Source organism: Pteropus medius, unplaced genomic scaffold (genome assembly GCF_902729225.1).
Source record: "Pteropus medius unplaced genomic scaffold, Ma_sr-lr_union100, whole genome shotgun sequence".
In the NCBI taxonomy this organism is placed as follows: Eukaryota; Metazoa; Chordata; class Mammalia; order Chiroptera; family Pteropodidae; genus Pteropus; species Pteropus medius.
In genome coordinates, this window is record NW_024346150.1 from 144,581 (window position 1) to 159,235 (window position 14,655).

Here is a 14,655-nt window from a genome sequence, read left to right on the forward strand (position 1 = left end):
TAGAACTTAGATCTACAAAAGATTCTTCAGAGAGGAGTATATTATCACTGGCATTTTTCACAATTTCTGGAACATGGTGGTCATAAAAAGGAGACTGATTTTTTAGTTGGTTTTGTTTTAAAATTCTCTACAGACCATACTCTTACTGCCTATAACTGGAGAGTCAGAACCTTTCCTGCTATTCCCATCCTTGGCACACCACTGCAATGATTTTTTAAAAATTTTAAAAACACTGTGTGGGCCAGACAAAACACATCTCTGACCTTTGGTCTAAGGTTTATATTTGGAACTTAAATTTCTCTTCCCACATCGGTAGACTCCCACGTGACTGAGCTGTCTCTGGGCAGGGCAGGTACTTCACTCCTTGAAGTGAACAAGTACAAAGACAGGGCTCAGTTTCCCAGCAAAGTATAGGGGCAGAGGTTTCTTTAACTCAACTAACTTTTGAGCTTGACAGTTCTTAGAGACGGTTTGGATGAAGTGGGTTGAGAGTGGGGAATCTAGCTTCTTCTATCCCTCAAACCATGATACCTGTAATAATAATAACAATAACGATGACAATGGTCATCCTAACAAATTCACCTTGCGTCCGCCTTAGGGTGTGGTGAGATTGTAGGCAGCAGGAGACCTCCCAATCACATTCCACTTTATAGCTGCTCACTGAGGAATGATTCAGTTGTAGAGAAAAGTCAGACAACCTGCGGCAGAAGGGAATCTCTGTCTTAAGGCCTGGCTTCCTTATCGTGTGGGTCCTGCCTTATGCCACTTCTTCCCCTCTTGGAGTCTGCATGGCCTCACCTACACAGTGGCACAATAAATTCAGGCCTGCCTCTCTCTTCTCTGGCTGAAGTGGGTACAGGGCCATGAGGCAGGGTGGTGGTACGGAAGCTCAGGATCTGCTGGGTGGCGCAGGTGCAGGCACTGGGCGGTATCTTTGTTCTTTCACTCATCCTTTCCCTCCCCCTTCCTCCCCGGAAACCAGCGACGTTGCCTTCACCAGTATTGGAGATGATGAGCCGTGGGGGCCAAGCCCAGGGAGGGGTGGGAGTAAGGGGGGCTGCTGCAGCTGTCAGGCCATAAACCAAGCTGACTCCTTTGCTCAGGACAGGGTGCTTGCAGACTCAAGTCCCACATCAGCGGTCATGTGCGGAGAAGACAACTCCACACATCCAGTGTTCGGTAAGCTGGGCGGGGCGGGGGCAGGAGGAGGGGTCACATGGCTCCATGTCCCACCTGCTGGGATCTGGAGGGTTGGGCTGGGCAGTAACACCCCATCCTCTCACATCCACAGGAATCCCCCCCCTGACTAAAGCCTGGGGTTTGTGGGCCCTCTTAGGGGCTGTGACACTGCTGCTTCTCATCTCATTGGCTGCACACTTGTCCCGATGGGCTAGTGGCTGGAGCAGGAGACATCGGGGACAGGGACAGTGAGTAGGGGAAAACAGAGATGGGTTAATTGAGAATTTCTCCTTACCAAGGAGTCCCCATTCATTCCCTAAACTTTGTGTTGCAGTTCTGGAGAGTCCGTGGAAGATGTTCCCCTCTATGGGAATCTGCATTATCTGAAGACAGGTAGGAAGCGGGCAGAGGCGAAGGGCACAGAGGTCAGATCCTCAGGTGGGTGGGATGAGGGGCTGAAGGAGGAAAAACAAGAAGTGACCAGATTCCTGTTCCCTGTCCCAGGATGGCTGTCTCAAGAACCAAGGCCAAACCCACAGGATACAATACCTGGAGGCCCCACCAGGGTGAGTCAGTTGTGGTTGAGGAAGAGGGGAGGAAAGGAAGTGGGGGCTTTTTCAAGGGTCCAGTGAACTTTTAACAGTCTTGCATCTCCAGGCTGCAGAGGAGGTGATGTGCTATACCAGCCTGCAGCTGCGGCCTCCCCAGGGCCGGATCCCCAGCCCTGGAACCCCCATCAAGTACTCAGAGGTGGTGCTGGACTCTGAGCCAAAGCCCGAGGCCTCAAGCTTAGAGCCGGAGCTCTATGCCTCAGTATGTGCCCAGACCCGCAGAGCCCGGGCTTCCTTCCCAGACCAGGCCTATGCCAACAGCCAGCCTGCACCCAGCTGAGATGGAGGGCCTGGCACAGTGGGGCACGCATTGCCTCAGCCTCCTCTGTTGCAGGGGTTACTGCTGACTTGTCCTGGGCATCACTTTGCCAACAACCTCCAGACAGGCAGCCATTGTCCAGTCACGGGAGGTGATATTCCCTGAACTTTCTATCTGAGCTGTGAGGGAGATGTCTCAGGGGAAAGGCAGGCTCCCAGTTTCTTGAGGATGAAGGAAGCAGAGACAGTGGTCCCCTCACCACCTCTTTTTTCTCCTATCTAATTTCTCTCAGCCTCCAAACTCCCAGGATTTCACTTCCCACTCCTTCCCAAGTTTAACTGGATCCTTCCCACTACCGCTTTCTCACAGTGTACCCCTGCACCTCAGTGTCTTCTCAGACACAGGAAGTGGGAGGTGGGGGAAGGGTAAGAGCCTGGGAGGACCTGAGCGGGTACACCCAAGCAGAGCCCAGAGGCTGGAGGGGTCCTGGAACCTAGCACCTTGAGGAACTCAAGCCTGGCTTCTGATCTGAGAACCCTGGAAGGGGAATACCAGCCACCATCCTGTTGCCTCTGTTGTGTCCCCAAGTTTTCAAATAAAACTTCTCAAAAAGTGTTTAAATTTCACCTATTGGGCTACAGGCCTGCAACAGGCCTCACATGGTGGGCACGGGAGCTTTGCTGTCTGCACAGACCACTGCCTGGTGGTGTCTAGCTGGGGAAGAGGGCCCAGGGGAGGCTGCCGAATCAACACTACAGGGGTGGGTGCTGGGGTGGAGGCTGGCGCCCAGCTCCTCGGCTGCTAGTGCTGCTGCTAGAACACCCTCAGCATCTGCACTCAGAGACACCCCACTTCCATCACCTGGAGTTTGCAAGCTCACCAAGCCCCTGACCTACTCTCCCATGGACCCGATAACTGTGCTGCCTAAGCCGTCTCCCCTTAGGCAGGTCCAACTTCACAGACCTGCAGTTTGAGGGGCAGAAGCAGCTAAGGCTTTTACTTCCAACCTTCTCTCCTTCTTTCCTGGTCCCAGGAAAAACCACAAGGTAGGGAACTATGCTCCTGAGTCCAGCCTGGTGGTCCCAGTAAGAAGGGAGACCTCCTCTGTGCGCGCGCACACACTCACACACACCCACACCCACACTAACCCAAATGCCCTGGTATTTCTCCAGCTCTGAGGACCCCAACCTGGGCCACCCCAGATGAGGCCCGGATCGCGGTTACTGGCAGGCTGCTGGGGCTGTGTGGGAGGGAAGGTGACTTTGAGGGCGGGCACCGGATGCGAGGAACCACCGGCAGCGGGATGTGGGGTTCTATGAGAAATGCTGTGCTAGAGACGGCTCAAAGCGTTCGCTGCCTGGGGAACGTGAGGGCTTGATCCTGGAATAGGCGGGGATTGGAGTTCCACCAACTCACTGGGACCCGCCGGGAATCGCAGCCGAGGCCTAACACGCCCCCAACCCAGATTAGCTCTCACAGCCGGGCACTGCGGCGCCCGCGGCCTCCGCAGGTTCAGGACTAAGTGCCGAGCGCCCCCGCCTGGCGTGAGGCGGCCGCGCCACCACCTCTGCGCAGGCATAATACTGCTCGGTCCGCGGCATGCTGGGAAATGCAGTCCCGACACTGCCCAGCCGCCCCGGGGTCTAGTGTGGGAAGGCGGTGAGTGCTGACCCTGTTGCTCCCAGACCAGTCGCCTTTCGCGTTCGCAAGACGTAGCGGACTCAATGTGTGGCGCTGGGTTGACTTGAACTTTGTTTTCCTTCCAGCCCCCGAAGACTGGGTCGACTGCCTTCTCTCTCCCTTACAACCCTTTACTTTTTATTAGCTCCTTATCATGTCTATCGCTGAGGCTCATGCCTAGGCCCTCATGACTGAATTGATCCCTATGTCTAGGAGATAAGTTGGGGCAGCCGGATGCACCTCGAATATCTTTTGAAGGCCCTCTTGCCACATCTCTCTAGCAAGTCAACTCGTCTCATCTTAACAAATACCTGGGGGAGTTAGTTCTCTCTCCTTCCATGTCTCCGGGTGCTTCCCATAATGGGCCCCTTGACTCACTGGTGTCTGATTCCAGCCAGGAGTACCTATCCCAGGCAAATTCCCAGAGGGCAAGTCCTTAGGAGAAGCCATGAAGGCCCTCTGGGGCCCCAGCTTTCACCCTCTTCCTGAGGTCCCAGCTGAGATAGGGTTAAGTTCAAACCCCAAAGAAGGTTTTTTGGGATAGTCAAAGATTCAGTGATAGGACGTTCTTAACGAATTACTTAATAGGTGGAGAGGGGCCTCCGAAGCCATCCCAAGCCATCCAATCAAGGTCCCTCCATCTTCGGCCTTGCTCTGCACTCTGTCAAGATGAATCTAAATTTTCAAGCTGGTTTTGGCTTCCAGGAGGGAAACAGAGCTGGGACATAGAGAAAGACCAAGTCTTAATGACTTCATTTGAAACCCTGTATCCTTCCATGCCCAGAGCTAGACCTGCTTCCTGAACTTTTTGATTATGTAAGGTAATAAATTCCTTTTTGCTTATGTCTAAGTTAGATTTTCTATTTTTTGCAACTATGAGTTCTGACCTACTATTAATGGCTTCTGTATTTAAGTCTTTTGGTGATTATCACTGTATCCGTCAATAATACTTACTCTACTCAGAGCAAGGGGATTCTGGGCATATGACAACCCTATGAAAACCTCCATTCCATACCCCCTCTGACAACTCTCAGATATATGTGGGGAACTTTAAGTGGGCTCTCCTGAACTCCTGGCAGAGAATTCCCTCCAGACCAATTTCTGGAGAAGAACCTTAGGCAAAAGCAATGACCCTCAGGAAGGCAGCAAGTGGGAGTAACAGCCGCCTCCCAAGAACAATCAAAGGCTTTGCTGAGTCTCCCCACTCTCCGAAAACCTAATGGTGGATGGAATTTGTCAACCTTTGAGGCCAGGAGAAACACAGACAAACCAGAGGGCAGAGAGACCTGCTGGAGGAAACAAGGGAACCTCTGACTGAAAAAGATGAGAGCCTGGAGGAGATACGTGTAAAGCTCAAACACAAAAGATTTCCCTGAACAAGAAAATGTGATATCAGAAATAAAAATTTCCATAGATAAACAAGAGGATGGTCACTGCTAAAATCCAAAAATATATCTAGAAAATAAATAGGTTGAAATATCTCAAAATGTGACAAAAATATAGAGATGCAAATCATGTGGTTAAAGATGGGAGGTTGGAACAGACCCAGGAAACTTAATTGCAAATTCTATGAGTTCCTGGAGAAAAGGGAACCCAAGAGGAGAGGTCATACTTAAATAATAGATGAAATTTCCCTGAGCTGAAGAAAGTCTTAAGTTCCAGACTGGACTGATAGGAAAACACATACTTAACCATACACAGGTTAATATTCTTAGCTCTAAGGATGTGGGAAATCTTGGCACAGTTTCAGGCAGAAAGAAAGATTTTTTTTATCTGCTACCTTGGAAGTTAAAAGACAGCAAAATTTAATTTTGAGTTAACAAAAGAAAAGGCCTGCAGCCCAGACCCAGCCAAGGAGGAAAGATATTGAAGATTTGCAAAACTCACCAAGTGTCTCATCTGAGAAATACTTTAGAAAGACTTTAATAAAACAACAAATAAATCAGAACAAAGACTTTAAGGCAGGGGAAGGTGAAGAGGAAAGAAAGCAGTGGAGAGCAACGAACCATGATCTACATTTTTATATTTATCTATCATCTATATCCTCTCTCTCTCTCTCTCTCTCTCTCTCACTCATTTATGATGTGTGTAATATAAATGCTAAATAAGGACTCTTGGAACAGATGGAACACACTGTAAGGGAAATTCTAATTAGAATTTAAATTATCTCAATAAAACTCTGGAATCAGGTGGTGAGTATAAGAGGAAGGTAAGTGTTCCAGGATCTAAGGTAGGGAGGATGACAGGGGAGGGAAGAATGGTAGTGAAAGTAATATAAAGACCATATCTTACTGGGATGGGAAGGAAGTAGAAGATAAATAGAGTATGATGAAAATAGGTGTTTTTACATGCTAGAAGAGTCATGTGGTCTATTTAAGAAAGCAGGGCAAGGGACAGTAAACCATTAATAGAAAGACAAACTCCAAATTACCAAGGGAAAATGGGATGCAAAGGAAAAGAAGAGTTCACAATAATTTTTAAAAATTTAAAAACAAGATGGAAATAGTAAATCAAATATATCACTTATTACAGTAAATATGAATAGACTGAATTCTTCCATTAATAACTTGACAGATCATGTTACGAATCAAATTCTGGTGCATATTACTGAAACATGTAGAGCAAAGATTCAAAATAAAGATGAGGGAACGGGATACCAGGCAGATAAACAGAAAGTTGTGATAATACTGATATCCAACAAGGACAATAAATTACAGGCTGAAAGTGGTGTGAGGATTGCTTGCAAAGAGGTAGGAAGAAACTTGTGGGCTGATGGAAACTTTCTGTATATTGATTGTGGTGGTGGTTACCTGACTGAATATATTTGTCAAAATTCATAGGACTATACACTTAAAATTGATAAAATTTATTGTATGTAAATTACAATACAGTAAAGCTGGTTTTAAAAAAGAATAAAATTACTGTGTTCACAAAATTTGAATACTGAATGAAAACATAGTGTGACACCAGAAACTCTCTCAATTACCCTATATCATATATCCCTGAAATTCCATAAGGATAGCAAGCTTAAAAAAAAAAGAAAAAAGAAAAGCAGCACTTATTTCAATAAATTATAAAAAGAACAAGAAAAGAAACCCAAAGTAATCAAGATATAGCAAAAACTGACATGAATGAAATGGAACACAAACAAAAATACAAAAAGCATAAATTTAAAAAAAGTTCTTTAAAAGGGCTGGCAAAATAAACTTCTTGCAAGCCTAAACAAAAGGGAAGAAAAAGAGTAAAAACAGACAAGATTAGTTATGAGAAAGAAAACATCATTACGGAGAATGAGTTATAAAGAAGTGCAACTTAAAATTTCTCATCGAATAATTTGAAAATTTAGAGGAAATGGAAATATTTCAGGAAAAATATAATCCACCTAAACTGACCCAAGAGAAAGAGGAATGCTTGAATAGCTCAACTCATTTTAGAAAAGACTAGACTAAAAAGGTGATTAAAGATCTACTTTTGGAAAAGACTGCATTCAAATGACACCACAGCTGAGTTTTTTCTAACCTTAATAATTTCATGCCACTTAAACTAGTCAGGACTATACAAAAAGAAGGAAAGCTCCTATACTTAATATACAGAGCCAGCATAACTTAATACCATTCCTAATAAAAAAAAAAAAACTCTAAGAAAGAAAAAGAGGAAAACTGCTTAAATATAATGAAGACTTTCTCCTAAAACTTAACAGCAAATATTTTTCTCAGTGGCAAATCACCAAAATCACTTCAACTAAAATAGAACTTTAGAATGCCTGCTATTGTCCTTATTATTTAACATATCTTGGCAGTTTTATCAAACGCAGTGAGTTATGATCATCTGAAAAATGACAACGCTGTATTTTTTTATGATATAATTTTATTATCAGAAAATTCAGAAGACTCTAGTAAGAAACGCTAGTAAAAAGACGGTACAATTTGCAAAGTTGACTGGGTACAAGATGAATATAACAAAAATAAATTGCTTTTTTCCTGTTTTAGCAATAAGCATCTCAAATTGAAAAGTCAAAAAAATATTCAATTTATAGTTACAAATTATAAAGTTCTTAGGAAAATAAGAATTTTAGTCAACACAATGCCATGCATGATTTTAAGCCCTTTGTATTAATTAAATCAACCCGTACGACATCCTCTTGAGATAGGTTACTACTACTATTCTTATTTTACAGACGACAACACTGAGGAACAGAGAGAGTCTGTGATTTACCTCAGGTCACTAGCTGGTAATGTGTTAGAGTCGGGATTTAAATCTTGGCAGTTTGACATTGAGACTACCCCATAATGACTACGTTATAGTATGTAAATTTTTTAAAAGTTGAGATATAATTGACATATAACATTATATTAGTTTTAGGTGTAAAACATAATGATTTGATATTTGTATATACTACAAAATGATCACCACAATGTCTACTTAACATTCATCACTACACAGTTATAAGTTTTTTGTGTGTGATAAGAACTTTTAAGATCTGCTCTCTTAGCAACTTTCAAATATGTAATACGGTATTATTAACTACAGTCACCATGTTGTACATTACAACCCTATGACTTATTTATTTTATAACTGTAAGTTTTTTTATAGTATGTAAATTTAATCAAGAAACACATAATATTCATATGAAGAAAGTTATACAGTATTATTAAAAAACATAAAACAAGATTGGGACTAACAGAAAATCTGCCATTTTCTTGGTTGAGAAGATAAAATATCATCAAAAATGTCAATTCCCCCCAAATTAAAATGCATATACAATTAGATAATTCCAATTTGTATCTTAAAGAATAGTCAAGAAAAAATATTTTTTAAAAGCGGAGTAGTAAGAGAAATTTGTCTTACAAAATATCAGAATATACTGTAAGGCCAATTAATCAAATCAGCAGGTAAAGGAGAACAAATGATCAGTGGAATATAACAGGAATCTAAAATTAGGTGTTTGTATATATGAGAACATGGCAATTCAACTCATTGGGTAAAGGAAGATAACCTACCTAATAAATGGTCCTGGAACAACGGGCTGTCCTTACTGAGTGCCTACTCTGTGCTAGGACTGTGTACTAGTAGGGCTTGCATTCTAATGGAGCAATGGAGCCTGGTGGGTGAAGCACAGCTTCTCCAGCAAGACATTCACATCATTGAAGTTGGAGGCAACTCAGGTTCCAGTCTGTGCGCGTGGGTTCTGACTTATCCCTGCCTCCCCACTTTCCATTCATCTTTCCTTTCTTGACTGCCTGCCCTGTGGACTCCAAGCTCCAGCATCAGAAGCAAAGAACAGCCTTTCACAGATTGTTTAACCCACTCTTACAATTGCATAATTGTATAAAGGCAATTTCCTGTAGCAAATCTCTTAACCGAAAAAAAAAAATGTGTCTCTATGTATATGTATATGCATATCCTAATGGTCTGTTTCTCTGATTCAGCCTTTATTATTGAGATATAACTGCTATATAACATTGTGTAAGTTTAAGGTGTTGATTTGGTACATTTATATATTGCAATAAATTACCACCATAGTTAGCTAACACCTCTATCATGTAACAAAATTGTCATTTTTTTAATGCGGTGAGAACAGTTTGATTGAGCTTTGATTGACATACTAAAGGACAGACATACAAGTATTCATTGTTTTATTCTTTCAACTTTTCTTTAGGCTTGAAATGTTTCAAAATAAAATTCTGGAGAGGGGGAGAACAATATGTACAAAGGATCTAACATCAATAGAGGAGCAAATTCAACTGGCTAGCAAACTTGAAAATATGTTCAAATTCCCTAGGAGTCAGAGACAGGCAATTTAAAGAAATAATGAGATATTACTTTATGTCCATGATGGAAAATTGGGGCTCAAAACCATTGGAGAACTCTGAAAGCCCGTGTATCATGTGCTCTCAGAGTTAGCCCCCTGCTCCTACTCTAGGGATAAGGTTGCTGGTGTGTTCATGCTAGTTCCCACCAGTCATTGGTTGAGAGCTACTCTGGGAGGAGGCCACTTTTGACTGGCCGTGTATTGGGGCGCAGCCACTTGCCAAAGAGAAGCTGCAGGCAAAGATATTGGCATTTGGAAGCCAGGCTGATATGCACCAAATGGTAAGATCCAAGAGGACAAAGACGGCTGAGGCACTGGGTGTCTGCTTATGCATTGCTCAAATCCGTTCGTGTCCCTCATTAAGTTCAGGCTGTTACTGCTTCTTAAAAAAGGAGGAGGGGGAGGAAGAGGAATAAAAACTTACACCAGGAGGATTAGTGGGACAAGCTACAATCCCCACTGTTGTGGTTGGTTCTAAGGCTGCAACTGAGATTCTTCATTTTCCTCCTCTACCATCCTCTCACTAGATGCTGGTCTAGATGGCTTGCCTCATGGGTAATCTGGACCTTTATTTCCAAGGAGCCTGAGATCTGATTGCTGTGCCTTTTTCAGGCTATGGTGGCCGCAGTGCCCATTCGTGGATAGTTTATCACTGGGCACTGACCACCAAGAGGGATCCATGAATCCTCTGGCATGCTCCCATTATGTAGCAGCAACCCTAGCTTCTCATGATAATCAGGTTTGATTACCCCGTCAGGATAATCACTCCACTCCGAACGCGTGAGACGGCAGAGCCAGGCACAATTGCTAAGTAAGGAGGACTCGACTCTGTGGACTGACATAGACTCAATGCAACACTTCACCTTTAGCTCCCACTGCTGAGTGGTCATCTCCATATTTTCCCATTTAAATTCCTGAGAATGAAAATTTTATAATCCCATGCCACAAATAGGACACAGCCTTGAGTCTGTTGCCCAATTGGCTGAGGTCACAGCGGTTGAGGGGTCACATAACACAGTTTTGGGGGGCTAGGGTTGCCTCATCAGCAGGAGCTTGCCCCCTTTAAAAGGGGCTAGAGGTGTGGCTGGCACAACATGTGACACTTGGTAAAGAAGCTATAGTCCTAAGGGATGGCTTTTGTCACAAGCCCTCCTAGTCACACGGTTAGTTAAAAATTAGCTTACAGCCTACAGACCCATTTCCTAATGTGTCCATTAAGAGGGTTGGGCTAAGATTCCTTCAAGCTCCAAAATGCCTGATAACTGACCCTCCCCTCAAACTTCTGTACATAAACTATTGTTAAGCCAGACTCCCTCCATCCCATGCTTCTGTAATTTATTGTTTGAACCCCAAATTCCATTTATCAATAAATTCTAGCTGTTATTATTTATCTTTATTACATTTCATTCTGTGGTTTGGAGCCATCATTTCGCTCTCCCTCAATGTTTGAATCTTGAGTCTTCCTTTCGGTGCATTTGCTTTTCTTTATAGCTCTGTGCCATAAAGAATCCATAAATATGCTCTCTGTGTCACCATTCAAGACAAGACCAAGGAGAAGTCTGGGGCAAGTCACGGGAGAACTACTGGCACTCTGGCTTCAGGGATCAGAGCTGCGAATCCACTTTTGTGTTATAAGATGGCTCACAGTTCTCCCTCCTGACTCTGAAGCTACTGACAGATTTTTAAAGATGCTTTTGCTAAAATCTACACCTATTACATCTCCAGACATATCCTTGGTTGATGTGAGACATTGTCTAAATCATCCTATATTTTAGGTAGGAAACTATGACTTGCCCAAAGTCACATACTGTGGCAGGGCTGGCTTCTTTATCCATAATATCATGTTCTTTCCATTACATTACGCTTCTTCCACAGTTTGGGAAACTTGCCTATTGCTGCTGTAACAAAATACCACAAATTTAGTGGCTTAAACAACACAAATTTCTCAACTTACAATTCTGTTTGTCAGATGTCTGACATAGGTCTCACTGGACTAAAGTCAAGGTGTCAGCAGGGCTGGTTCCTTTCTGTAGGCTCTAGGGAAGAATCCGTTTATACTAGGTGGCCGCCAGGAGCCTTTTCCAGCTTCTAGAAGCTACCTGCATTCCTTGGCTCATGGTTCCTTCCTTCATCTTCAAAACCAGCAACTTAGGTGGAGTCCTTCTCAAGTTGCATTTTTCTGCCCCTCCTCCATGCTCCAATCTCTTTCCGTGGTCCTAAAAGTTTCTCCCTTTCAAGGACTCATGTGACTAGATGGGGCCTACCAGGATAAAACAGGAATAATCTCCCCATTTAAAGGCCCTTCACTTAATCACATTTACATTTTTATAAGGTAAAGTAACATATTAACAGGTTCTGGAGATTCGAGTGTGACCCTTTTGGGAAGGCCATTATTCTGCCTACTATGCCCTCTCCGTAGATTAGGGTCTCCTAGAGCCGGTGAGTTAAGGTAATAAAGACAGATATAACCTGACTTTCAGGGTTTCAGGAGACTTCATTGACTTCCTGATGTTAACTAGAATTCACCGAAGTTTATCCAGGTGAGCCCCTTTCCACACAGCAAATTCTTTTTAGATGCCCTCATAGTTGGGCCCCTTCCTCTTAACACCCTAACAACTTGTAACAAGCAGTGGAGTTCAGGAGGAGGCAAGAAATGGGCTTTGACATTTGTCCTCTGGGATCACAGATGATACTATGGTCCCGGAAAAGCTATATAGCTCTTAAAAGCCCCAGGCATTCCTGACGTTTGGGCAGTTGAAGTGCAGCTTGCAGGTACAGGCATTCTTTCTGATGTCCAGTTTTGAGAGGTAACGTGACTATCAATATTGCAAAGACTCCATGTGACACACATGGGGAAGGAGAAGGATTCTGTTCTCATCCCTATTCACAAAGGAGGGCCACAAGATGGTCTAGGACAGAAAGAAATGCAGACTGTCATAGGGGGTGGTGTAACCATCACCAAAAGAGCTAAAGAGGAGAGAAATATAGGCCAAACCTGCCTAAGACAGCCAAGCCATTGTGGCTTTGAAGTCTGCCTCATCCCAGTGCCTTTGGGCTCCCTCCCTTCTGAAGCCTCTTTAAGGGTCAGGCTAGGCAGCATGCCCACTGATTCTTTTTTGCACACATACTGGAAGCTGTATTTTGGCATTTTACCTGGATCCAAACCATGTTCACTGGTGTTTGGTTCTGAAAACTGGGACATTATCTATAGTTTGTAGCATTCCTGTGAGTGTTCCAGCAATTAATTTACACACATACTCTGCCCCAACTCCCTGTATGCCACAGACACAGGCACCCTGACTGCCCCCACCCACCCCTTCCACCAGCTGTGCTTATTATACACTCCCACTCACTCTCACAGGCCCCTGAGGCCCCTAGGGAGTCACCAAGGCACAGCACTCTCTCCTATCTGGGAGGGGCCCTGATGGGTGCTTGGGGGAGGGGAGTGGGTTGCTGGAAACTTTAATCAAGTAGGGACCGTTAACAGCTGCAGGGACACCTTAGAAAACAGCGAGCCTTAAAAGAGAAATATTTGTAGAATCTGTCCCCCTGACCTTTCAAGACTTCTGAAAATGGCCCGTCATTCCCTGACATGAAAACAAACAACCAAAAAAAAAACCAGCTATCACCGTGTGCTTAATCCTCTGGACAGGACTTGACATAGACGCTCACCTCGCACAGACACCCTTAAGAGACCACAAAGACCTGGGGATGCTCTCACACACCCACATACACCTGCCTCTCCCTGAGACACATTCCTCAGGTGACAAATGTGTGCTCCGCCTCAGTGGGCACTTTTCCTGGGGCAAGCTGGGTGACACTGTTGGGAGAGCTCTGGACAGACCCATAGGCTCATCACAGCACCCCTCTACACACCACTAATCATACACTACAAGTTGTTAGCACGTGGTGAGGACCTCTTTCCCCTTCCTTTTTCCTCCCCACAGCTGCAGCGGGGGTGATTCTGAGGGGGCGGATGTCACCCACTTGGGGTGGTTTTTTTCCGCTTCCACACCTTGTCTCGACCCAGCTTCTTTCTACCCCCAGAAGTAGGCCCTTTTGGGGTCACATTCTAGATCACATCCTGGTAAAAGAGCATCAGAAACACTTTTGAACCACTGTTCAGCAGCCCCCTCCTTCCTCCCCTGGTTTCTTTCCCTTCCGCCAGCCAGGCCCTCATCATGTTGATGGCCTCTCAGCCTCTGGTCTTTCCCCGTAAATACCCCTTTTTCTTCGGAGCGGGATGTAAGGGACAATGTTGAGACTTTTTAAAAGAAGAACTTTACTAGGAAAGTAAGAAAGAAACCAAAACCAAGCCAAGAAAATTTCAAAACCTCAGCTAGTCCAGAATCTGCATGCTCAGCACCCAGCCCTGCTTTGTTTCTTTGCCTCCCCTCATCTAAGAAGCTGCAGCCCTTTTTCATCCCTATGCAAATCCTTTGCTTTCCTGCTCCCTGACCCTCCGCAAGGGTGCACGAGTAGCCAGTGCTGCAGGCTTTCCCAGAGGTGTAGAAGCTGGGGTTGCTTTCATTCTCACCCCAGCCTAGGCCTACCCCAGAGCCTCTGCCTCCTGGACTGGGCTTGCTGTATCCAACACAAGGGATGACATGAGTCCCGCAAGGGGCAAGATGGGACCAGGAAGGGGATGACTGGCCACAGGTGTGATCAGTAAGGCAACAAGGGTGAAAGAGGCCAGGGAAAGGCTGTGAAGAGGAGTCTGGGGGTGTTTACAAAGGAGAAACAATGTGATACCAGATGCTCCTCCAAAGGCTATTGTTCCCGAGGAGGGCTTTGGAGTGAGATCCTCCCTGTGCGTGGCTTCCTCGGCAGCTCTGTGGGTCTACAGCAGGAGAAAAGCCGGGTCCACCCTGAATGCTCCTAAACTGATGGGAAGATGAGCTCACAAAATAAGGAACCCATTTCTGGGAATTCATACCTGCTGGGAGACCCAGGATGATCAGGAGCTAAGGCTCATACTCGAATCTCTCAGTCTGATTGGGAGGATGAAGCCCCACCTTGAAGCAATGATTGGTAAGATCATCTGGGGTCAGTTGGGCACAAAAGAGCTCTGACTACACAGAGAAAGCCTGTAGACCAGGTAGCCAGGAGGGGAG

The 14,655-nt window shown here is 44.9% G+C and overlaps 1 protein-coding gene across 1 annotated transcript; it reads left to right on the forward strand.

The window, feature by feature from the left end:
* Window positions 1–1,030: 1,030 nt before the first annotated feature.
* On the forward strand, window positions 1,031–2,690 carry SIT1 (signaling threshold regulating transmembrane adaptor 1). The gene is made up of 5 exons (XM_039875448.1): window positions 1,031–1,179; window positions 1,292–1,427; window positions 1,514–1,572; window positions 1,684–1,745; window positions 1,837–2,690. Exons 1-5 carry the CDS (start codon window positions 1,143–1,145, stop codon window positions 2,068–2,070), a joined length of 528 nt encoding a protein of 175 aa, XP_039731382.1. The 5' UTR covers window positions 1,031–1,142; the 3' UTR covers window positions 2,071–2,690.
* The last annotated feature ends 11,965 nt before the right edge of the window (window positions 2,691–14,655 follow it).

Bases quoted from the DNA above. Each gene is read 5' to 3' on its own strand.
- SIT1 (XM_039875448.1), top strand. From the start codon at position 1,143: ATGTGCGGAGAAGACAACTCCACACATCCAGTGTTCG. The intron at 1,428-1,513 runs GTGAGTAGGGGA...TTTGTGTTGCAG, and splicing joins AGACATCGGGGACAGGGACA to TTCTGGAGAGTCCGTGGAAG. The intron at 1,746-1,836 runs GTGAGTCAGTTG...TTGCATCTCCAG, and splicing joins TACCTGGAGGCCCCACCAGG to GCTGCAGAGGAGGTGATGTG.